This window comes from Apaloderma vittatum, unplaced genomic scaffold (genome assembly GCF_000703405.1).
Source record: "Apaloderma vittatum isolate BGI_N311 unplaced genomic scaffold, ASM70340v1 scaffold8091, whole genome shotgun sequence".
NCBI lineage: Eukaryota > Metazoa > Chordata > Aves > Trogoniformes > Trogonidae > Apaloderma > Apaloderma vittatum.
The window spans coordinates 1-26620 of record NW_009698437.1 but is presented as its reverse complement, the minus strand read 5'-3'; the positions used below and the strand labels follow the sequence as shown (position 1 = coordinate 26620).

General features: G+C 36.6%; 1 protein-coding gene across 1 annotated transcript; it reads left to right on the top strand.

The window, feature by feature from the left end:
• Nucleotides 1-1050: 1050 nt before the first annotated feature.
• Nucleotides 1051-25259, top strand: FEZ2 (fasciculation and elongation protein zeta 2 (zygin II); the record flags this gene model as incomplete). The annotated part of the gene is made up of 8 exons (XM_009878009.1): nucleotides 1051-1159; nucleotides 4156-4272; nucleotides 5604-5748; nucleotides 9965-10233; nucleotides 12897-12977; nucleotides 17592-17667; nucleotides 19917-19982; nucleotides 24523-25259. Coding segments are annotated over 8 exons (880 nt in total), but the record flags the coding sequence as incomplete, so codon positions are not given.
• Nucleotides 25260-26620: the final 1361 nt, after the last annotated feature.

The window sequence follows — 26620 nt, the reverse complement described above, 5'->3', positions numbered from 1 at the left end:
GGTAATTGTTGTTTTCCCCTGAGCCTTTCTGATCTGTTGCTGCTTTCTGTTGTTAACGTTATTGTACAAGTATTTAGACTTGTTAGTTTACAGTAGATTTCAGCCAGCTTACCTAACGTGAAAATGCTGCAGGTTTACTTTGAGGTAACTAGATTGCATGTCATATTCTAAGACAAGAAGAAGAGACCCTGTTAGCAAAAGACTCAATATCTGTTCTTTAGACAGTGAGGTAAGTTCGGAGAACCACAAAGGAGAGACCTTTTGGGGCAGTGATGAGGCTCTGCCTGCCCTTCGGGGTCTGGTTTGGCCAGTCCTCTGACCTCCTCTGAGCTTAGCTAGGCAACCACTCCAAACACACACCCACAGGGTTTGTTGGCAGACTTGAGGCCGCAACCTGCGGATAGGGCTACTCTGTTTCGGATTGAACCGGTATACCAGAATAGGGCTGCATATGCGTGCCTCTAGTACAGGCAGAGAGGTTGTACACTGCATACACAGTTAAGATCCAGCTATACACAAGAATGGTGGGCTGAGCTCTGCAAGAGTACTTCCAGATGAATCTAAATTCTTGCAGAATTTTAGTGTAATTTCTGTGATAAATAGGAAGAAAGATAAAAACGATTTGGCTCGGAATTTTCTATTCAGCCTCTGCTAATTTGTGATTTTAGTGTACAAAAGGCAAGGAAAACAGGAGTGACACTTGGAATGGAATTTTTAGCTGAACTCAAACTTTATTAAAGAAAGGACTCACCCTCAAAAAAGATTTTGAGTATGGTTATATAATTAGTAATGAAGCTGTCTCATCATCACATTGTTTTATTTTACTGCTGTGCATGCACTGTTCATTTAAAAAAGGAGATAAAATCTGTTTATCAAAAACATTTCCCCAAAAACTTTATAGAAACATTGTCAGTAAATTGTAGATGAGTATTTAGGGAGGGAAAAAACAGTTGTTGATAAACAGATACTATTGTTACAAGTATGTTTACTGCTGATCAGTTGCTGCTTGTTTTAAGGTTTGCATTTCTGTTCCTTTATTCCTCTCTCTAGGATTTGGAATGCTTTGACTGATAATTATGGTAACGTAATGCCAGTTGACTGGAAATCTTCCCACACCAGAGCTTTGCACTTGCCAACACTGAATCTTTCAGAAAAAGGGGTAAGTTCTTATCAGCAGAAACACTTTCTTTGGATCTTTTATATTCAACAGGGAAAAAATATGAATTTGTATAAAAGAGCATTGTTAATAAATTTTTAGTCCTTGGCATTACACATGAGAAGTTTTTAAAAATTAAAAAAATCAAACGACCATTGATGTATGTTTGCATCTCCTTGGGTTGGAATAATTCTGGGTTAGTTTTAGATGGATGTTCATGAGAGCCAGCGCACAATAGAAAAAACTCTATGATGAGAAAGTGTTTAATGTAAAATATTTCTGCTGTCTCTTTCATGTTGAACATTCTTCTGGGTAAGGGAGGAAGAGAGGCAGGAGTACTCTGATTGAGGAAATCCAGTATGAGCTTTGAAGTTCATCTTATGCTGCAGTCAGGTGGGGACTCAGGTGGCTGCTTCTGCAGGAAAGGTGGCTCTGGATACACTAAAGTGCAAGAGTTTTTGGTTTTTCTTATTTAACAAGTAGGGTAGTTGTCTTGGGAGGAAGCAGGGAATGAAGAGCCTCAGAGAGGTTTATAGAAAGGGTTGTCCTCTGATCTTCTTAAAAGTGGATTAAAACGCTTCAGGAAGAAAAGCTTGCAAGAATTCCCTTCTCCCAGGTCTTCTGAGGAAACGAATGGCTGATCTTTTAAACATAGTGAAGTTGAGATAACGTAAAAATATCTGTGTTTGTAACCTGAGAATAGGGTAATGCTTTGACTTCTGCTATCTGTTATGTAATCCACAGCTGCTTTTTACTTTGACCGGAACCAAGATTGTTCTGCTGAAGAGGGTACTTTGGGGATCAGCAGGGAGATGAGGCAATTTGGAACTCACTTCTTCAGTTTGAGTCTGATGATTATGCCTTGAATTTAACTTGTATTTGTTCTAATTCTGATAAATGATTATGCTTAAGCTAAAAAGACTTAGAACCCACCATGCTGTGACCTTGTTGTGTGACTGAAAAATGGAGTGGAAGACTGATGGATTTCTTGGTGAGGGACTAGGTACAATATAAAAATGTTTCATATATGTAAGTTCTTTGCAGGAAGTTGTGAAGGAATGACATAGAAGATGAGGTGTTGCTGAATTAGAAAGAATCTTAGGTATGCTGCCAGTTGAGGGAAAATGAGTTCATGGGTTAAACAGATCTCAATTTTTTTCAGCTTTCACTCCACCTGGCATGCCTTTTGATGTGTAAAGTCCATCTGTCTGGGAGCGTTTGACATACTTTTTCTCTACTTCTCTGTGTGTCAGCAGTATTTCTGGATATGTGACAGCACATATGGACAGCTAGTAGCTTGTTTTAACTTTCTTACCATGAATACTAACAGCTAAGCAGCACATTCTTGATGCATTTGAAAGTAATAATATGCTTAAAGTATTTCTCTTCCTATTTTGGCAGGAAAAAAATAGAAGGTAAATGAGGCTGATTCATCTAATCTTTGTTTCTTCACAGATCTGTGAACACTTTTATATGGCTGTGATGGTGAAAGAATTAGCTGGGTGGAAGTGTTGTACAGTCATACAAGGAAGAGGATTGCGCAATTGCTTGTTTATTGTAAATTTGTTACATTACTTTTAAGCAGGTCATTCCCTGGTAGGAGTACACAGACAGAAACAATCATGGGATGTAGCTGGGTGGGAGGCCTGATGGTCCTTTTGGCATCAGCTGTAGCTTAGGCTGGTTTAGGTGGTTTGTTAGCCTAAATTATCAAAATATATTATGATAGGCTCTTAAAATGTTTCTGGAGATACCAGGAGGGGAGGCTGGCCCCCTCTAGATAAACCGTCATCCTTTCTTACTATCCCATAGCTGTTGTCGTAATCCTGTATACATGGAAAAAAGATTTGAGGAGTGCGCACATTAAAGAATGTCAAAACTGGGTTGTATCTGTGCAGTGGGTAAACAGATGTTCTTAGTGGATCCCAGTTGCTGCATGGTTATCTGAATTCTGGTTCTGGAAAAAAGTGGACATTCATTCTGATGGCTGAAGAAATACAAATTGCATGTTATAGACTACCTGCCTAAAGATATCAATAGCACCTTCAAAATGAATCTGAGAACTTCTAGGGTTTCTGAAGAAACTGGGAAGACTGGAAGAATTAGTAGAAAAATTGAAAATGTTATAGTGAGACCGAGGACTTTATACAGCTAGTCATAATGCTTGTAAATTAGACCAAAGATCTGTTACAAGTGATTGAACTCAAAATGTCAGAGGTTAGGGGTTGCAACTTTTGGGGGTTGAAGAACTTTTCTAGGGTTGTTTGGCTGGAATCTAGTAATAGACAAAGTGCAGAAAAAGCAAAAAGCTATGTAAATAAGCTAGAATATGTCACTGTGTGAGAGTAAAATATACCTGACTGATCAAGGAGGGGAATTAAGTGTTTTCTTTTACTATACATAAATCTTTGGTTTTGAAGGCTGAGTGTAATTTGATGGGATGTGTGTGGACAGCGTTACTTCTGTTTTTTGAAAAGACCATGAGATATTCAACAATATATTTTTAAAATAACATGGAGTGATAACCATGTCCTGTTTCTTTAAAACACCTTGGGTTTTGGCCCTTTATTATGTGAAAAAATAGAAATATGAAAGCACATAAAAATAACAGGTTTGCATAACTAAAGGGATTTTCACACCACACTGACAGATGTCTATCTTCCTTTCTGGTTTAAGTATCTACGTTGCATTGGCTGCCTTCCATGCAGTTATCCATATGTCATTGTTTATATGGCCTTTATATGCTGAGGGTATTTAGCAACTGACAGCTATTTTAACTTTCTCCAATTGCAGTTTTCATTTCTGTTGTTCAAATACTTCAGTTTTCAGGTATTTGACAGCAAGAATCATTGGTTCCATTACTGTGGGCAAGGAGTCTGTTTCATTCTTAAAATTCACTGTTAGTTTCCCTTTTGTTTTTTATGTATGTACATGTATTATATAAATACACACAAGTGTGTACATATATTTGTATAAATACACATTTTCATGCCTTCTAGGTAAATGATAACTTGAACCTTGACCTATCAGATGATGAAGAGCTGAGAGAACAGCTGGATATGCATTCTATCATTGTTTCATGCATCAATGATGAACCACTCTTCACAGCAGAGCAGGTAAAAGACATTGTCGCTGCGGTATTTTCTTTTAGTCTGTAATTATTTTTCATTCTTCTTCCTTGCTGTTCACTGTGGGTAAGCTTCTTGATTATTTTCTACTTAGGGTCGTAATAATATGTGAGATATTACTATGTCATTCAGGTTTGAAAAATATTCCAGTGTTTCAAGTGAGATTAGCAGTCCTGTCTCTGAAATCTTTATATGTTTCTTACCATGAATTAGACAGAAATACTAAATTAAATATATGTATTAAGCAGCAAAAATACTTTCAGAATGTTGGTGGTATTATAGAGCATGACTGTATGGCCATTCATATCTTTGCATGGTGAGAATTCTTTGGTTTTTCCCTAATAATGCCAGCAGATCAACAGTTTGTTTACTAAGCTTTGAAATTACTTAGTGTCTGAATGCTTCCATTCCAAATCCATGGATTGACTTAAGTTATCTCAAAAATTGCTCTTTTTAGTAATTTAATGGCTGTCCGTTAAGATCCCGCTTTAGTAAGCAAACACAGGAATATATTTTCTTGTTGTTTAAATGGTTAACTGTGAACTGTAACAAATATTGTTATTAAGACTACGATGACTGCTTGAATCGCCTCGGCACTGTCTACAGCCTTTAAACCTGTAGAAGTTGAAGTATTATTTATTCAGCTGTTTAGTTAATAATTTAGCCTGCAGAAATATGGTGGTTTCTATACTGAAAATAAGCTCTCAATGCACAGAATTTCTGTTCTCATACTTTCTGTCTGGTTCAGGATCCAAATTGGCTTCAAGTTATGATGAATCAGTTCATCAGTTCGTGGTTGGACTTGATGATCCCAAGGGTCTTTTCCAACCGGAATTGTTCTATGATTCTATGATAAAACTTCTCATAAGCAGTAGATTTTGAGGCTGTTCAAAGTTTTGGGGTTTGTTTTGTTCTGGTTTTGTTGTGGTTTTTTTTTTTTGCTTAGAGAAATGTAGTGAAATGAGTAGGGAGATTTTATTGTTGTTTTCCTTCAGCTCAATACTCAGGAAGGATATTTTGGCTCATTCTTCAATTCAGTTTTCTTAACCAAAACCATACTGTAGAAATAACACACCACTTGTTATGAGATCACTAATTTACCTGGAAAAAGCAAGCATATTAGAGAACAAGGACAGGGAGGAAATGTCAGTGTGATTTTGTTGTTTCTCTTCCATCCAGTCTTGGTATTAGTTTCATCCAGCAGCATATTGCTAACTGAAAGTAAAAAAAAACCTTTAATTCTGAACAGCTTTGCTTCACGTTGCAGGCTGTTTCTCTTAATGCTGGAAGGTTTTCATAAGGGTTTTCATTTTTTGAAGGTGATTGAAGAAATAGAGGAAATGATGCAGGAATCGCCTGATCCAGAAGATGATGAAACACCCACCCAGTCAGATCGACTCTCCTTACTTTCCCAGGAAATTCAGACACTCAAGAGATCCAGTACGAATAACAGCTATGAAGAGAGTAAGTGATATTTATTTAGTATTTTGCTCTTAGGGTTATTGGAAATAGTTAAAAGGGTAAGTTTGCCACATGTTTGATTTACAGCAAGTCCTTCTTTTGAAATATTTGCATTCAAAAATATTTTCAGAATGCTCTGGATTTAGAATGTAAGTAGAAGGCTTATCTTTGTCAGCTTTTGTAATGTAGAATAAAAATAAAAAGAGCATTTCAAATTAAAGCAAATACTCTGAAGCTTGTTTTGCTGGAATGAGGACCATTCATAGGTAAAGTGATAAGTTGATAATTTTTGTTAAACTTTATTCTGTATTTTAAAGTGAGACACTTTCTTGAAGCCACTGCATTTTATTTAAGAAGATTAGCTGAAGTTCTTTAAAGCTATGCAGTAAATAAAGAAAATGGTGTTTCTTCGGTAGTGTTTGAGTCCCTGCAAGGTATCTGGACATACAGTAACACAAAAAGAAGGCAACTGTTGCTTTCCCACCCCCCTCCATAGGACCTTGCATATTTTCCCTCTTCCTCTTGAAAAAGCTTAAAAGTTAAAAAAAATAGTTTATCATCTTCCATTCGAATGAAATCATCTGTTCTTCCCTATACAAATTACAAATTGCATGTAGAGTTTAATTGTAGTAGGTTGAATTGCGTGTAAAAGAAACTGATTAATCAGTTTCACATTGGAAATTTGTGTCATCTGTCTATTTGTCAGAACTAATTCTGGAAGGTGAAAGGAATGCAGAATTTGCCATGTGTTCTTTCTGCTTTGGTCCTTCTTACAAAGTTTGGTGTTTTATTTCCTGTATGTGGGTCAGCATTACAAATTCTGTAGAAAGTTCAGAAAACTGGCTGTCCTTTTGTGCTGTGCTATTTCTCCTACACTTCAGATTTATGGAGAAGATCCCATTCTCGTGATGGTGCTCTTAGCTGTCTTGACCTGTAAATTTCAGGAATGTGAAAGCAAAATGTATCCTCCTCAGCAGGACTTCCTGTTTTTCTGACAGCTCCATATGTCCTTAGGTTTGACGCTAATCAAGCTTGCTTGGTATTTCATATCATGTTTATTTTGCTTTGCCTCAGGAGTTCATCTTGTCTATTGCATCTTTATGGTTCAAACATCAGCCTTGACCAAACTTGCCTTGAGTTACTTTGGCAGATAATTTAACTTTGCTTCACCAGTTTCTCAGAATCTGCTTTCGTGTCTTGCAGGTCACTGTTTTATGAAAAGCTCTTGCTACCTTTTTGTGTGTGTGAAGCTGCTTCAGAATTAGTCTGCATCTGTATGAAATGGTAGCAGGGTTTTCCTAGAAACTGCCTGGCTTTTATGAAACAAGTCAGAGGTGTTAATGTTTAGGATTAAGAGCAGGAAATCAAAGCTTCTATTGGCTTCTTTTCCTTGGATAGGAAAAAACAAGTATTAGTGCTCTGGTTACACAGGTGAGTCAGCGTACATATCTAAGATCTGATCGCAAGTGATCTTCTATATTTGAATTACTCTGTCTTCACTCACCTACATCAGCTGAGTAATTCCTGTGTAGCCCTTTTGTAGGCTTTGGTAACGACAGCAGATCTAGAATGAGTCGGGATTGCAGTCAGATAATCTGCACGAGTGTTTTGGGAACAGTTGTTTCTTCGCTTGTGAAGTTGATTCTTAAGTGTTGGGAGTGCTTTCTCTAGTCTTTCACAAAACCAAAACTATGCTTTTTAGACTGTCCTTTGTACTGAATGCATATGGAACTTACTCATATTGATTTTTACCACAGAATATACTCTGTTTCACAGACTGTAAGGCCTGTTCTGCAGCTTGATAGTCTTGTTGCTGAACTTACCTTTCTTCCTTCTGCTAACATTAGAGTTGTCATTGCTATTTGCTGTTTCTGACAACCAGAGATGACTTTGCAAAAAGTTACCGCTGTGGTAAGATCTGCTGTGGTACGTACAGTGACTGCAAGCACAGCCAAGATTGTTGTTACATGTAGAGTCCATAACCTGCATGCTACGTACTTAGAATAGTTTAAACAACAGTGGAGGCAATCGATGGTTCAGACTACTTGATCACTAGATCCTTAAGTATATGGTACTGTTTCAGTGCTTGAACAGAGTTTAAGGCCTAAGCTATTCTGAAAAACTGGCTCCATGCCAGAGAATTGCCTTAACAAATTTTACTGCTTTTCCTTTAATGAGTGACAAGGAGCTTTCTCCAATGACAGGGAGGTTAGACTAGATGATCTCTAAGGTCCCTTCCAGCCTGTGCCTTTCTATGATTCTATGATTCTATGATTTTCTCCTGTTGTAATTTGAGAAGGAAAGATCACATTTCATCCATTACCTTTGATGCTTCTGAGAGTTACACTTTTCTTGTAGTTTGTGGCCTTACTTGTATTTTTCAACACTTGTCCATAGGCACTTCCCTTACAGCATTTTTGCAGGCATGACATTTACTAGACTAATTCAATGTAATAATTAAATAATTATGAATATCTGTACGGTGTCCTTAAACAAATTGTACCCTTCTGTGTGACTAGGACCAGCGGTTTCTCAAATGCTAATGAAAATGATGTTCTTTGATATAGCAACTGCTAGGACTTAGTAGCTTCCTAGGTATGTCAGACTTAATTGGGAGTGCAGAGCAGCCCCCAAAGAACATAATCTTAACCCAAGCAAGCCTCTTCTTGATCGAACTTTCTCTCTCTGTAACATGTGACTTAGCAGTACCTTTAAAATGCAGACCCAGAGGGTCTTTTTTGTTTCCATACTAACATGTTACAGGCTTCTGATTTAGTTTTGATCAATTCCATCTCATACTCTCAAAACTCTTAATGCTTGGTTAACCTCATGAAGTTCAACAAGGACAAGTGTAGAGTCCTGCATCTGGGGAGGGATAACACCAGACACCAGTACAGAGTAGGGGACATCCTGTTAGAAAGCAACCCATGAAAGACCTTGGAGTCCTAGTGGATAGTAAGTTGTCTATGGGACAGCAATGTGCCCTTGTGGCCAAGAGGGCCAATGGGATCCTGGGGTGCATTAAGAACAGTGTGTCCAGCAGGTCTAGGGAGGTTCTCCTCCCCCTCTACTCTGCCCTAGTGAGACCACACCTGGAATACTGTGTCCAGTTTTGGGCTCCCCAATTCAAGAGAGACAGGGACCAGCTGGAGACGAGTCCAACAGAGAGCTGCAAGGATGATTAAGGGACTTGAACATCTCTCCTTCGAAGAGAGACTGAGAGAACTGGGGCTGTTTAGCCTCGAAAGGAGGTGCCTGAGACGGGATCTTATTAATGTATATAAATATCTGAGGGATGGGTGTCAGGAGGAGGAGGACAATCTCTTTTCAGTGGTGCCCAGCAATGAACAAGAAATTATGGGTTTAAGTTAGAACCTAGGAAGTTTCACCTCAACATGAGGAGAAACTTCTTTACTGTGAGGATGATGGAGCACTGGCACAGGCTGCCCAGAAAGGTCTTCTTTGGAGACTTTCAAAACCGGCCTGGATGCATTCCTGTGTGCCCTGCCCTAGGGGATCCTGCCTTGCAGGGATGTTGGACTAGATGATCTCTAGAGGTCCCTTCCAACCCCAAACATTCAATGATTCTATGACTGAAAGGAGCCTGTCAACTAATTTTGATTGAGGTCCTTGCTTCAGGCAATACAAGGCCATGCTTTTGACTACAATCCCTAGACAAGTTGGAGGATTTTGTTGGTTTTACTACCAAACGCATCTAAAAATACCACCATAAAAGATTAGCACAAACTTTTATTCATAAAATAAAACCTTTGTAATATCCCCAAATTCCCTCACTTGTATGGTTTCTGCATTGCTGTAGGTGAAAAATCCAAGGATTCCAGAAATGCCAGTGTTGGTTTTGTCAGAAAATATGGAGACCTTTTACTTTGAACAGTGAGCGCAGGTGGAAAGTAATAGCTGATATTACAAGTGTTGATACTACAAGTTTAACACTTACTTTACCTTCCTTAAATATAATGAGCTTGTCGTATTTGCAGATAGTCTCAGATTTCTCACAAATAACAGTTTAACCATCTTTTTGTTGCTAATCTAGTTGCCTCTGTGATATGTTTATTCCTTTAGAAATACTGTTTTATTCTATGTAGTTTTAGAATTGAATTTTTGGTTTTGAAAAACTTCAATTTTTTTTTCTTGTAATTCCCACAAGTATTTTCATGCTTGAAATCCTAACATTACTTTTTATATGAACTATTTATAGGAGTAAAAAGATTGTCTGTTGCTGAGTTAAATGAACTGCTAGAAGAAATTGAGACTGCTATTAAGGATTATTCAGAGGAACTGGTACAGCAGTTGGCTCTACGAGACGAGTTGGAATTTGAAAAGGAAGTGAAAAACAGCTTCATTTCTGTCCTCATCGAAGTACAAAACAAACAGAGAGAACACAAAGAAACAGCAAAGAAGAAAAAGAAGCTGAAAAATGGTAGTCCTCAGAATGGCAAACAAGAAAGAGGTCATATGCCTGGAACAGTAAGAAAATTTTTGTAACTATTTGTACTTTTGAAATATTTTTTTGTTTGTTTTTTCCCTATGGGACATAATACTCATAGGTTATAGCAAGATATCTGGTACACCAGCTTCCTTGCCTTCGTTTGCAGACAAGGCTTCGGCACATCTTATTGAGATTCTTTTTTCACGAGGTCATGTAACATTTTACTCTTCTCATACTCCAAAAAAGATTTTTTTTTTTTTGTCATTTGCAAATTGGCCTGGAATCAGCATACCTTTCTTGCCAGAAACACGGGCTTTGGGTGTAGTACTGTGTGTTCTATTTGTCAGTAGGCAAACTCATTCATCCTTCTGCTTTCGTTATGTGAATTTTACTATATGTCTACTACTGTTAGTCTTGAAGGAAATCCAGTATTATTGGTGGTGATGGTGTACAGATATTTATTGATCATGTTGGGTTTTAGGTAGAAAAAAAGCATTTTCCCCTGAATCTCTTGAAAAACCAAAGTAGAACATAGCAACAACAGGAAAAATGTCTTTCAAACAGAATGTGAGTAGTAGGAGGCAGAGAATGAAAGAAATTAGGTTATTATCTTGTCAGGGCACTTTTTTCTGTCTTACTTGTCTAGTATAATTTTAAATTAGTTAAGTGGGATATTAATGTTAAAATTTCTTACTATTTCTTAGAGGATGCAGAAGATATGGTTAATATATCATAGATCTTGGCTAAGTCTGAAAGAATGCTTCAGTTTGATATCAGAAGCTTTTGGGGTTTGTTTTTCAAACGTAAGGGATAAGCATTTGTAATGAAATATTAACTCTTCAGAATCTCTTTCTACACTTACAAGAATAACATACCTGTGATATAAGGCCAATAAAATTCCGATCTTGTCTGTCTAATGAAAGGTGTGTGCATAGCCAAGCTGCGATGGAACTCCGATGTCTGGAGTAGAAATGGTTGTCCCTTTGTAAGAGCACAATGAAAAGTTCATGTGTATTCTTTTTTGGTTCTTGGTCATGGGCAAAATTAAAAATGATATTCTGCCTTGAAAGAAAAATAGTTAGGTGGCTTTGAAACTCAGTTCATAAGCTCTTCTGGTTAGTTTCAAGTTTAGGGACTTGACTGATGCTTTCAAGTGTAAGTGTGTGGAAAACATTTTCGTATTTTGTTGCTTCAAGATATGGATGTGTCAGATTGATTTCTGAGAGGGATTCAACAAACTAGCTCCCAAGTAAGACTGTAGGCTGCGTACGTGTGGTTCCTTTGAAAATAAGCTTTCACTATCACCAACTACAGATTCAAGAGCCTTTGTCCAGAAAGAGGTGCAAGCTTCCTTCCTTCAACACTCTTCTTATATATTTCTTTTTTTTAAGGAAATGCAGAAAATGTGCATGCAGATAGTATGTTCAAGTAACTTTTTGAAGAGTTAATTTCTGTTAATAATCATAGAATCATAGAATGGCCTAGGCTGGAAGGGACCTTAGAGATCATTTAATCCAACTGTCCTGTCATGGGCAGGGACACCTGACACGTATCAGGCAACAACACATGGGGATAACGTATGAATTGGTGATTTTATTAATTGAAATTATAATGAAGGCTTATTTAAATACTAAGCTTAGAAGCAGGGTTAAGTTTTCATACTCTTAAGAAAATCAATTATCCTATAGATACTATAGTTGAATTTTAATAAATGGGGGTTTTAATTCTTTGTCCTTGATACAGTCTCTTGGTATATCACTTTCTGAGACTTCTAAAACTTCTACCTCTCTCACAAGGGCAAACTGGGGAGTAATTAAAAATAGTCAGGGCTTGCAGATACACGTTCCTTTAAGTAGGTTATCTTAAAAGAGTTAAGATGGCTTTGACGGCATCTATGTCCATTTACTGACCTCATTGTGCTTTAGAAAGCAAGTGAAGGCTGTATTGCAGCACATTTTATTCCCTCTGCCTTAAATCTTAAGTACATTCAGGTAAGTGTGTTAAGGTGCGTTCATCATACTGCCCTATGTCAGCGGCTTGATAGTTTCTTCTTATGTTCTTCTCATTTGCTGATTTTTATATCTCGTGCTAAACATCAAAATTGTCTTGAAGATTTTTTTTACTTCTCAGGCAAGCAAAAAGGATTACAAACTTCAAGAAAAAACTATCCTTGACATATATACATGTTTCTTTATGTGGATTCCATGTAATGGAGCTTGAAATTAATATGGGTGTGTTATTTAATAATTGTGTATATATTATCATATTCCAAAAAATGGGGAATACTAATTCTTGCTTCAGTTGTGGAAAAGGAGGCATAAGGCATAAAATGTTTTAAAGGGGTAGAGCTGAAAAAAACTATCTCTGAACAGTGTTTCTAGGAGGTGCTTAATATCTGAAAAATCAATTTTTTACATTTCAAATTGAAACAACCTTATGAGGCAAGTCTCTCTTATTGGGTCCGCAGTGTGAAGATTTTGTTTGATTAATTTTTTTTATGTAGATATGCTGCGTAACTGGCATTTTAAGGTTTGCATTTTAATTATAAGAAGTAGGTGAATGAAAATATAGAAGCGTGCCGAAATGCATCGTAAAGCTTGTGTGTCATTCGTCTTTTATAGTCTTGATAAATGCTGATTAATAGTTTTCTGAACTTTTCTCTGTCCCTTTTTTCCTTCTGCTATGTTTTCACTACTTTTAGCGCTTCAGCATGGAAGGGATCTCAAATGTCATACAGAATGGCTTCCGCCACACGTTTGGAAACTCGGGTGGAGAGAAACAGGTGCTGGGCTATCTTCTCTCTTTTCTTCATTCGTTGCCTGCTGAGCTCTTGAAAACTGACAGTAGTTGAAGATGATGCTGAGACAGGAAAAAATAGGACAAAATACTCGAGTCTGTACTCTTTGCCTGTCTTAAGACTCTGATCAGCCTACAGTTTCTTTTTCTCCTCAACAGCATGAGACAGTCGGGACTCGATATCCTGATGCACGGAAATAATAACCCTTATATCTTACCTCAGACTAAAAGTCTGTTTTGGCATAATGGATGCCTCAAGTACATGGCATGTCTGTAAAAATCTAGTATCCGGTCGCAGAATATGTGTCAGGTTAGACATAGTATTTCAACCTTCAGCATTAAGGACCTGGGTAGTATCTCGAACTGAAAAAAGGTTTTGTTTACTTGTCTTCACATGTTCAGAGCTGAGATATCTAAAAACAGAGTAGTGTCTGGAAAATGTGTAGACTCTGCTGTATGCCTTTTTGCCTTTGAAAACAGCATGATGTTAAAAACATCCAAATGTGTGCAGTGCAGATTACTGATACAAAATGCATATCATTGAGTATTTAAACTTTGAAATACACAGCCCAAAGACCCCCTGTAGTGGGTATCACTGCAGATGTTATATATACGTAACTAGAAATATTCTATACTTTATTTGCAAGTAATACTTAATTGTTTGTTTCAGAACTATAGTATGTATTTTATTAAATGCATTCTGTATTTTGCTAAAGTGTTAAGACTTAATGCTATTGTTTAGGCTTTTGGAACACATTAGAAAGTATTGGTATTTCACATTATTTAATGCATATCCACCCATTACAGTTTATGCAGTTGTGTCAGAGGAGTATGTTAGATAGTTAGATGATTTTTTTTTTTTTACTTTTTTTTCCACCCTGACGAGAAGTCCACAGAGGCAATAAACTGCCTGTTGGTTTAGAAGTCATAACTGATCAGGCTTTTGTCTGAAAGATAACTGGAATATCGCGCAGAGGAGTTCAGGAGGCAAAACGACAACTCTCAAATCATTCTTGATTCATGAGAAGTTACAGACTTACCCTGTTTCTCAAGCAGGTTATATATATGAGAGTTCATGAATACATAGACTGAACTATTTCTTCCCGTCTTTGGAGATCTGGAACACACATAGAGCTTACATAACAGTTTTTATCACTCTACATTATCTCGGTACTGGCAAAGTAATAACTGTTGGGTTTTTGTCTTTGCTATCTTTATTGTTTAATAATAAATTAATTGGTTTTCTGTATCTTTAGCTATTTGAAATATCATATCTTCATTAACTGAACATGTTTAGCTATGTCAGCCCCTCTTCCTTTTGGTGGAAAGACTTTTTAGATGCATGTGTCTATTCAAACGCACCTTTTTTTACTGCCTTCTAACTTGCTAGACATAAGTAGCGTAATTATGTATTAACAATAACAGTGATTGGATAACTCTTCCAGTCATTCTTTGAGTTAGTTTGTTAATGTTGTTCTTCGTGTTGATTATATTTTTCCCCTGATTTATTTTACACTGTGTCCTTGTTAGCAGAGTTAGGGTTTTGGGGTTTTTTCCCTTCCTGTATCTTAAAGACAATCATGGAATTAACAAGGACTTAAAAAAATAAGAGAAAAAATTAGAGAAGAGACCAGCTCTTTTCTGATTTAGTCCTGGAAATCCATTCTTCTCTAGCATTTGTCTTTTGTTTTGTCTTTTTGTTGGGTTTTGGGGGGTTTTTTTGGTCACATTATCCAGCCCTGGCCCTGCTTGTAAAATATTGGAGTCATCATGTTATGAGTTGCAAAGGAAAAAAAAAAAAGTATCAGATGCTTAGTGCTGCTCACAGAATATTCATGTGAGTGTTTTATCAGGGAGTATTTTCATTTATAAGCTCACATTCAGGTGTATTCTGCTAGCAGGCAAGAGTTAGATCTGGAGTTGTGCTCTAAAAAAAAAGTTAGGACAAACAATTTCTTGTGTACCTTAGAAGCTAGAAGTTATACACATAAAGTCACAACATAAAATTTATTGTAAGTTTGTACAGTTATTTCGGAACTCTTTTTCAGTCTTGAATTTTAATGGTATTTACCACCTCTGCTATTTTCTGGGTAGTATTACTCTGATAGTGGATACTTTCCTTTTTTAAATTCTTATCCTTTTGTTTTGATGTTTGATACGTAAGCGAAAATTAGTTGAAATTTTTCACTATTTAAAAAGAAACTTCTGGTGGGAACTCCCTGTTCCCATCTGATAATGCAGTTGGAAAAAATCACCAACTACACAAAAGCAAGTGAAATGTTGGTAAGTCTCTGTGTAAATGTATTTCCAGAATAGAAGTCATCTTCATTTTTTTATCAACCACTTTTTTGAGGTGACTGCAATTTGCAGTGGGAATTGCTCCTTATGATGTCGTCAAATCTGCTTCAAAAATGTAGAGGTCACAGTAGACTTAACACTTGGTCATGTCAGTAAGCTACACTTCATTTTTTTTCGTCTTCGTCTTCATAAGGTGCTATCCTTCATACAGCAGTTCAGGGAATGAGTTTTTGTGTTGCTATTATAGAGACTTACTGTTACAGCATCATAGTATTGATGAGAAAAACAATGATTCTGGAAACTAAGAAAGAATTAATTTTTATTTTAATTCTTTTTTAATTATTAGGAAAATTGAAAGGTGGAGTTTCTAGGAGAAGGAAAATGGAGAGTGTTGGTATTTGGTCCAGTGAGACATGTTCTAGTAATTTATTGTCTTAGATAAAGGATAAAATTAGTTCTGAAGGCTGGAAATGACAGCTGAAGATCTGATTTCTGAGCTATAGTTGACCTGCTTTCACTTCTGATGCTTCCAGATTTAACAGCCATTGATTCCTTGAATTTTCCTAAGAGTGCAATTCTCTAATAATACCTGCTGGAAAAGAAATTGAGGTCTGACTGTTTCCTAAGAAGCGTTGCAGACTTTCCTCTGGTGTGCTAAGTGCATGTGAGACAATGCGAAAGGCAGAGGGAGGAAGAAGAAGCCATGTGTGCACAGAAAGCCTTGGCAAGGTGTCGGCTCATGCTGGACAAGTGGTTCCCCAAGGTGACACGGAGCTGAGCTTCTTTGGCTTTTAGGCAGAGGAGGTGGTTGAGTGGGAGGTGCGTGGTGCCGCCCTAAATGTGGTGACAGTTCTAGCTGCACTTGGTAGCGCTAAATCTTCTTCTGCCAGGTTGGAAGGACACTTGACTCTTGCTGAAGTGCTGCTGCTAAGAGAGGAGGAGGCCTGGTGTACAGTGTGTTTTCTGATTGTTACATGGAGATCCTCCTTTCTCTCTAGTTGATGAGAGAGAGAATTGCTTTAAATGAAAGAGCAACAAGAGTTTCTTAAAGGATCTGAAAATAAATCTTGATTGCACTGCAGGTATAAAAATCCTGAAGGACTTAAGAAAATGTTTGCCTTTTATTGTGTTTTTTTTTTAAGCTGACAAAAATTAAAGACTTCAGTAAAAAGTAAACAGAACAAACATGGAGTTGTTTTGAAACGATCTGTTAGCACGCTGGACTACTAAAACTGAGAATTTAAATCAAGATCCAAATGATGGAATCTTATGTTTAATTAGGCTTAGGGGTGGGGAGCGCAGATCAGGGAGGGCCCCAAAATGCTCTGATTTGTGCTCCAAAAGATAGTTTTGGTTGGAAATGTATTGTGTCAGAAGGTCGGATTTGTCTGTTTTCATTTTCGCCTAGCAGTGAGGCAGTGTGATTTTCTTTGTACAGAGGACTAAGATCACCTTTGGAGCTGTGACTGGGCGATATTCTCTGATCTGTCAAAATCCTTGGAATGTTTCACATTCTCAGTAAGAGTTAACGAGGCACCAAGAAAATCCTATGTCCTTTTTCAGGTTGTTCAAATAGCGTATGCAGCGTTTGAAGATTTATTTTTTTTAAAATTATTTTCCAAAATACTTGTTAGAATACTTCTACAAACGTGAATGCCTTACTTAAGGCACCCCCGTAGCCTGTATCAGTTGTGCTCTGGAATCCTTTAAAAAGCTGACTTGTTACCAGTTTTCCCAAGTTACTTGAAGGCAACATCAATATTTACCTGGAAAATTACCATTTTTTTAAATGTAATTCCTGAAAATAATTAGTTTCTTATTTTGCATGTAAGTGGTGGCACTAGTATGTTAGTCAACACTTTTTTTTTTAAGTATTTAGAGCAAGTTTGAAAATAGTTTATCTGCATTTACAGTCATGTTTGAGGGGAGATAGTGAGTGGGAAGGTTGTGAGTGTTCCAGCTTGTATTTAAGAAGTGCTTTAAATAAAGGGTCTTCTGGTTGACTTCTCAGGGGAGAAAAAGAAAGATTTTACTGCTCTGATTTTTTTAAATACTTTGCGTTAGTGTTTAGCTGCATGACTTGTAAAGTGGTCACATAATTTGGGGGGAAAAAAGTTGGCTTTTGTGATAAAAGCTTTTGGATAGGAAAGGTAGAATCTTAATGTCTGGTTAAGTAAGATCTTTTGAAAAGCTTTTATTTGTGGCTAGCAAATTCCATTACTGCAGTTTTTTGCAAAGTAAAATGTAGGCAACATGAATTGCATGAAAGGACTGTCAGGTAACTCTGTTTTTTATTTGGCAGTACTTAACAACCGTCATTCCTTATGAGAAGAAAAATGGACCTCCGTCTGTTGAAGATCTTCAAACATTAACCAAAAGTGAGCATATGAAGTTCCCCCACTGAGCTTTTCTTCTTTGTATTTCCAGTTGTTTCTCAAAACCGATGAATGCATACAGTTATCTCTTCCCCCTTCCCCTAGGACATGTGGCATGATTTTTAACCATGCATTTTGGCCAGTTTTCACTTATTTTCTGAGCCTTCGAAGTTTGTTTGGTTTCTGGCTGTTCTCTGAAACCCTGAAGGCTAGAAACTTGTGTATATCAGAAAGTAAATGTTCTGACACTATTTCAACAGGTGAGCCTTGTGGAGAATACTGTGTATCGTGGAATTTGACAGGACTGTCTTATAGTACCTGCCGTGCCCCTGTTTGTTTAAACTTGCTGTGTTTTAGTGAGCTTATTGGAATGACTTTCAGAAACTGGAATGGATGTCAGGACACTTATGAGTACTTACATAATGATTGCACTTGATTTCCTTTAAAATAGCTGCCCTCTCTCTGTTACATTTTTCTTTTTTGTAGTTGTTAATAAATATTAATAGCTAGGAAGTATAAACCAAAGCGAGTTTTGACAAGGCTTAGAGTTCCCCTTTCTTCACGTATTTTAGAACAGATCCTCCAAATGATTTCTAAGTTCCAGGTCCTCCGGTTTGTTTTGTTGGTTTTTTTTAATTCTAATTTGCATGAAAAATAAGGTGGTATGTTTAAAAATTATTAAGGTGGTTAAATACAACAGAACATCTCTGGGAATCAGCGACATTTCCTTCATTTGAGGTTTATAGGAACAGTTTAAAAATAGATGGTAGAGTGCGTCAGTGTATTTGATCAGATCTCAGTGCAGGGCTTTGGATATAATGATGTCGTAAGGGGCTTTCCAGCAGGACAGACCTGTGATTGCGCACGTGGTAAAAGGTTCATTGGTTGTTTCATGGAAAGAGAAAATAAGTATTGTATAAATTCTGGAGTAAATTAAATGCTTAAGCAGGAATTAAATTACCTTTATTTTTCTGCAGTAGGCACCCTTAGCTGGTAATTTATACTTATTCTGTGAGAAATGGATTTTTCATTTTATATTTACTCCTGCAGAGAAATATTATTCTCTTGCCATATTGAAATTTCACTTGAAAATATTCTCAAAAAATCAATAAAAAACAGAGAGAGGCTAAATTCTCCTGAAAATATCTTGTGATCTTTGACAGTTTATTAACAAAATGTCTTGTGCACATGCACTGTAAAGAGCATTAACGGTATTGCCTTCTGTGGGCTGGCTGGAACTTGTTCTTGTGACTCACTTGCAAATTTCTGACTCATTATTTTTGCTGTCGTTAAGGCAGACAGTAAAGCAGGTGTTTGGGGTTGCTTGGTTGTTTTTTCTTTCAAAGCTGTCATTATTCCGGAGTTCTGAATGTTAATGTCTTACTCCAACATAAAAATTGAAATAAAAGACTGTTATATTTCAAGTTCGGAGTCTCATATGAGGAATTGGGAGTTTATTAAATAGAGCTATTCAATCTAGTTCTGTACTTCTGATTCTTTCAGTCATGCCCAGAGCACTTCATAAAGGATTGTCATTGGCTTTATGTAGTAACGGACAAGCTTATATGTGTCAAGTTGAGCTACTCCAAATGTTTTTCCTGCTGCAGAAGTATGCAAAGATGGACAATTTTAACTTGATAGAAGTTACGAAAACAGCAGTTTTGGCATTATTCTCACATAATGCCAAATTCAATAATGTCTTTAAGATTTATTTTTTTTAAGCTGCGGCTGCTAACGTTCACTGTTTCAGGGGAAAAAAATACCAACATTTTCATCAGATCATTCACAGCAGTGTTCCTCCTGAAAAGTGTCATTATTCCACAATTTGGGGTGAAGATCAAGGAAATAAATTAAGTAGTGGAACACACTTTCTTGCCTGAGATTTCCAGGCCTCTAGTAGTTGTTAGAACATTTTAGTTTTGGACGTGACGACTTGCTTTTGGAGAGTTTTTTTTACAGGAAAGAGATGCGCTTTTTTGTTGTTATGACTGATGACATTTTACTGTAATAATTAGCGATGTAAAATGGGTCTCTTGTGTGCATCCACTGTGAAGTTGGGTGAGAATCGTGTAAGTGAGTGGTGGAGTTATAATGTGTCTCACTGTATCTTCTCATATTCCAGTTAAGACTTTTCTTACTAATTTGGCAGTAATATCCCTGTGAGTACTTGAAACAGCTCCGTAGTATTTCTTTTTGAGAATGTCATCCTTAATTTATGACAAGTTCCTCATTTCTGTTTTTTCATGCTTTAGTCCTGCATGCCATGAAAGAGGATAGCGAGAAAGTGCCAAGCTTGTTAACAGACTATATTTTAAAGGGTAAGTATTTTAGAGTTTCTTAGAGTTTAGTTTTTGTTCTGCATAAGCTTAATGTACATGGAAGGTATATTTGAAAAGAGTAGTCCTACAAAATTCGTAAATTATGTTGTCCTTCTGCCAAACACAGCTCTCATTTCTATTTTGTTCTATTTTGTCCAAGGTTTCTGAGCATGTAGTTGGTAAATAAAACGTTTATTTTGTTTGTGATAGTATAATGGAGCAAAGTGTGTGGTACGTATTCAAATAGCTGAAGGATATCAGCAGGAGCAGAGCAGTCTAGCTTACAAAGTTAAGCGAGTATAGTTAAAAACTTGTGTTGCGCAGGTTTTTCAGGATCAGAATTCAAACTGCCTATGGTGATAATGCATTTGCAAGATGAAGTGTTTATAGGTTCATTTTAAGTGTTACCTTCTCATCAATAGTAAAAAATACTGAGTTTACATTTACTTGTTAAACCATCTTTATGTTTTCTTTAAAAGGTTTGTATATGAGTCATTTGTTTTCCAGTCTTATACATTGTTATATTCATGGAATGTCCAGCATTGAAAATCACTGCTTGTTTTAGTTTTAAGGAGTTGTTCCAGATAGTTTCCAGGTTGTTAAATTAATTTTAAATGTTTTTCTTCTGACTTCATTTTTGCCTAAATCTTACTAATGCTTATGGTCTTGCTTCATTGTTAGCATACAAATGGTACTATCTTCTCTGTTTAAGGTTTAGCATATGCATCAAATTCCCAAGATCTAAACAAACCAGTGTGCAGAAGGGTGATGGATGCCTTTTTACTTGCCACCAAATGTATCTTACGTTGTTTCATGTTCATACACTGCAAAATTTTTATCTTCTTTGGGGATCACATTTTCCAAGTCTCACTAATTTTTCAGATGCAATCATTTAACTCCCTCTCTATGATTTTGTAGGGTTTTTGTATTTCTTACACAGACTTCTAATTGCTCTGAGCTCACAGAGCTCAGTACTTTCAAGATAAAGTTGCGGATGAAATTTAATCCACCATTCTAAAGCAACAGGATATAAGGTCAACATGGGCCAAAAGTGTGCACTTGCAGCTCAGAAAGCCAACTGTATCCTGGGCTGCACCAAGAGACCTTATAGCAGCCTTCTGGTACCTGAAGGGGCCTACAAGAAGGCTGGGGAGGAGGGACTTTTTACAAGGGCCTGTGGACAGAAATGGGTCGAAACTAGAAGAGCGTAGGTTTAGACTAGATATAAGGAAGAAGTTCTTTACCCAGAGAGTGATGAGGCACTGGAACAGGTTGCCCAGCGAGGTTGTGGATGCTCCATCCCTGGAAGTGTTCAAGGCCACGCTGGATGGAGCCTTGAGCAACTTGTTCTATTGGGACATGTCCCTGCCATGGCAGTGGGATTGGAACTGGATGATCTTTGAGGTCCCTTCCAACCCAAATAATTCTATGATTCTGTGATTCAGAAAATCTGAAAAAGACAGCCATGCAGTATTCTAAAAGCTCCAAGAGACTTCATGTCAGAAGAGGCTCATTACTAAGCTTTGTGTTGAAGAACTACCACATAGAATAAAAATGGAGAGATCCATTCAGTTGTTTCCTTTGATTTCAGATTGTTTACTTACCCTTTCTGAAAATCCTTCTTAAATTAGACAGATGTATTTGCTTAGGAGCTGAGAGCCGTTTAGGCTCAAGATCAAAGGGGTTTTTTAATGGTGATGGCACTAAGCTTTAGTTTTGTGAAGCAGAATCTTTTACCCAAGAGGATGTACTGTTAATAATTAAAGCTGTTTTGCTCTTCATCATAATACATCTGGTAGAAACTGATTGGAATGAATAGTACTTTTTACAGCATCTGCTCTTTAAGACATAGCTATCCAGCAAAGCTTTCAGATTACTAGGCTACAGAGAAGAAACCAGCTGCTTAGAGAAATGGAAAAATATTCTGCGGAGAAGGCTTATAAAAGTAGATTAGCTGAAGATATGACAAGATAATCTTGGGAAGCTTGATACCAAGGTTCCCTCCTACCTCTGCATGCCTGTGACTTCAAAATCACCAGGGATCTTCTACTAGCTAGATACAAGAGTTACAAAAACATCACATGTGCATTAAATATGTTGGATCACACAAGTCATCATATACAAACACTATTGTCTCTATATTGTAAACCCCAAATGATGGGAGTATGAATAGTAAGCACTCGCATCGCTCATACTGAAAGAACTGAGTCTTTCTTGTTTTTCTGTGGGTCTCTTTGCACAATGGCAAGCAGTCATACAAGCTGGTGAGCACAGAAATTTACTTTTCAGTGTAGCCCTAACTAAGCTTCACATCGCTGTGTTTAGATTATTGTTATTTATAACTCTGCTGTTACATTGTCATGTGGTTTTTATCCTGTGAACAGGCAAAGTCTTCCACTTGTTTCTGAAGCTGTAATCTGTTTCTCTTCCTCTGCTGCTAAAGATTCTGGCCCGAAGCCTCAGTGAGGCTTCATATGGCAATAAATGCTCCCAGCTACCAGTATCCCTTGCCTTGTATGTTGTAACTGTATTGTTTTCAGGTGTCATAACAAGAATAGGTACCAAAACCTTAAATGAAAGCATGTTTGCATTGGCTATACCCACTGATTTCTTTATTATTATTTTTATTTATTTATTTACAGAAACTTTCAGTCTTTCTTCTTGCATCTGTGATGTAATGAATTTCTGCATTGTGGTTTATTTGCCATAATGTAGTGTACTGTATGTACAATAATGCAACAAGTAGTAGCATCTGTAATCCTTGAAGCGTGCAAATTTAGGTTGCTTTCTGAAGAAATTGCCTCTGTACCGTTGTGTTTTCTGCCTCTTCAGCCTCACAAATAGTAATTGGCAATTTCAACCCCACAAGACAGAGAGAAAGGTTGCAGGAATAACTGCATTTCAGAAATGCTGTTGGGAACTGTATCTCGGTAGAACTGAAACCACTGTTTCTATTCATCTAAAGGCCATTGGCTTTGAAAAGCCAACATCTGGTTGCCCAGGTGGCTTTTTAGTATTCATTTCCCGGTGAATACTCTTACAGTAGCTCCTATCGATCTGAGGGCACAAGGACAGAGGAACAGTATAGGGAGGATCTGCTGGGATGGAGTTCATAGCAAATTTAAAGTAAAAGCTGAGGAAGATGTTGTGGGAAGGGGAGTTACCTAGTTCTGCGGTTACAGAGGTCAAGAGGAATATCAGAGGAAGTCTGCCGGACTTCTTTAATGTAGCTGCTTACAGAACAAATCTGTATGTATTGATGATACGTTTATGATATGAATATTTATATACACATTAATATATATGAAATGTTAAACTCTAGCTATACACAGATTCAAAATATTAGGGAAAGGGTGTCTGGCATCACATCTAGACATGTTATTTCAAGATTATTGGGTTTTACTTCCAGTTTTTAAAAAATTTGAAATATAACTCCATGTATAGAGTTAATTTTTTAATATAACATACTACCAATATGATAAGCTGAATAAATAATTCTCTGTATCCCTGCAAGATTATTTTTTTCTTAATTCGAGAATACATGTAAGTGTAATTGACATTCTTAAAACACACAACTATTATCTGTAGCAATATACGTGTACGTATTTATAGCTGAAGTAATTGCCTTTGAAATCACATGTCCTTAGAGGTTCTAAGATGTATTTATTGCTAAGCTTTGTGTTCTTTTCCAATTGTCCTTAAACAGTAATTGTGACATAAAAATACAGTGGTAAAAATAGTATATTGTACATTGCTATTAAGTAAAATGTATAGAATGTGTCTAGTATTATTTTCTTCTAGGCTTTTTTCTCATTGTAGATGTGATGAAAAGAGAATGATTTTTCATCTTCCAGCTTGCTTTGCTGTTTCATATCTGATCTTCCAAGCTTCTAGTAAAGACTTAAAAGAAACCTCAGGTTTCTGTTTTAATGTAGCAAGGATTTATGCCTTGTTCTATTCTTAAATTATGCAAGTATTTTGGATAATAAGAACACATGTCTTCTTGCCTTTGGAATTTCTGTTTGTTACACCTGACTTCTTTATTTGCTTTTGTGTTGTGCTAGCATTGGTTTGAAAGCTGGATTGCTCTGAGGTTTGTGTCTTACATGTGAAACAGGAATGAGAAACACTTGAAGGACATGTCTTATCGTCCCACTGTGTGATTCGAGTAGACACACCAGCAATAGAAAGTAGAGTTAGAATCTCAAATTGTCAGTGTATATTTTTTATATCTGCATGCATCACCTTTTATTTAATGTTCTGTTTTCTAATAGAGCACCTCAAAAAGCATTGTTTAAGACATGACCTTTAGTTAACTCATTTCTGGAAAATATTAGTTAAAGATAGTGGGGTTGTGTGACTTCATTATCTTTTGAGAAGAGAATGATATCTTAATTGCCAGTTTTAACTGATTTCTAGATTTTACCGTGTTACTAATAGGGTAGAATTCAACATTTAAGTATTTTAGTATATACAGTATATTTTTATACAGGCTAACTTCACTGATGTTTATTGAAATGTGTTTGTGGTTCTTTTGCAGTTCTGTGTCCTACATGAAGAGGGCTGCCTTTCAGAATTAGCCATGCTCCTTCCTTTCATGAGAAGCTTTTCGTGGATATAACTCATAGTATTTTTTCATTTGACACTATGCCTAAACCAGTATGCATTTACCTCTTCTGTGTGTGCGTGGATTTTCTAATCCTACAGTAAGTCTTCTGGGCATGACAACTCATCCATTTTAACTTCATAGTGCAATGAACTGGAGCAGGGAACAAAAATTGTACAGTTTTACTCACAGTGTTCTGGCTTTTTAAAATCTATTTTTACATTGTATAGCATGTAGTAAATCCTCCTGCACATTTTGTTGTTGGAAGGAGAGGTAAACTTCAAATAGTGTAAATAAAATAAGCCTAGTTTTAAGGAATCTGTATTTAAAGCATCCTTAGTTCCTACAGCAAAGATGCAAAAAGGATCATGGTCAGCCTTGGACTAAAAGATTCAAGTGAATTCTCCAGGAAGCACTCCAGAATGGTGGTGGTGCAAGTCAGCATTGAACACTTCTTTTAAAATGGTAACTTTGGTGGAACTGTACAACAGTATTGTTCATACAGTGAACAAATTCAGATTCTTTGATGGTTTGGCATAAGTAATTGGTTTGTTACTTATCCTTGATATCTTACACAAGCATTTGAGTAATGTAATATTTCATATTTGGTTTTATTTTAATTATTAATGTTAATGTGGCTTAGATGCTCTCCCACATTGCTGCTATAATTTCATTGTTTTTAATAAGTGTTGGATCTTAATGGAAATGCTTCAGTACATAAACATTTTAAAAGGCTATCTTTTTAAAAATACATGTACAGTTTGAAAACCTTGCACCTACGTTCCAGGTTAGTATTGTATATTGAGACATGCATTGTTGTGTATCTCTAAATTTTACTACAAACCTCTTTTGTAAATTGTATGCACTGTCTCCTCTGTGGTGATGTATCTGCATTCAAACAGATGAGAATGTATTTCACAAATCCTGTGAAAGAAAGGTACTCCAAAATCTCAACATTAAATACTTGTGACAGATCATTTTGCCAGTCTTAAAGATTATATTGAAATATAAGGAGTACAAATAAAAACAAAGGAACTATCTTCTAAGTTGAATTCCTATTGACTCTGCATCCCGATTTATGTACTGTATATGTGAAGGCATTGGAAGGAAAGATTCTAAAGAGATAAACGTGTCTTTTTTTCAAACAGTTTTTTCAACCTAATCTTCAGTCTTTAATAGCTGAAGAGAAATTTACTCCTCAGCATCCTGTGTTGCTTCTTTAATAATCAATTTTATCAGTACCAAATACTCATTTTGATCAGTAAAACAATTTCAGTTTGAAAATGGTTCTCATGCCTTTTTTTTTTATCTCTAATGTCCTTAGTGTTTTGGTTTTTTTGTTTTGTGCCTTTTTCAGTCAGTAAGGTTTTCGGCTTTAAATTCTTTCTTCCGCCCTCTCGCCTACTTGACCACCAATTGATATTTGACAGCCTGCTCAGGAATGAATATATCTTCTGCATAAGTGTATCATATGTGAGGAAGTTTATTTTGTTGCTTTATTCTACTTCATTTGTGGTTTCCCTAACAAGATGTATTTAGTTGATGTGTTATGAGCTCTATGACATGTTTTTTCCGATAGAAATGTTGACTGTTGATGCCTGGAAATTGGCAAAGGAAATCACCCTGCTTTTCTTCATTTTTTAAAAAAACAAGATGTACATGTTGTGAAACACACCATATCTCTGACTGGATCTCATTTGGAGATATTTCAGTCTACTTTTGAGGATTGAAGTGACAAGATGGAACGAAAAAGAAGATTAAAAGAAGAACTTAAACTTCAAAGAAAAAAAATTAAGAAGTTTGGTTTATTAGTTGCAGCAAAACTTGGATGACTTGAAGTCATGAAATACTAGAAGTGATAAAACTAGAAAGAAAACCTAATGCTAAAGACCAGAAAAAGCTTTAGTGAGCTGAGTATCTGGGTATATCATGCCCCTCATCAGACTAAACAAGATTTATGAAAAGTACCTGTTTACCTTGTCTGTAGAATCCTGGCATTAACCAACAGCTGCCAAAGGTAACAAGTTTCATA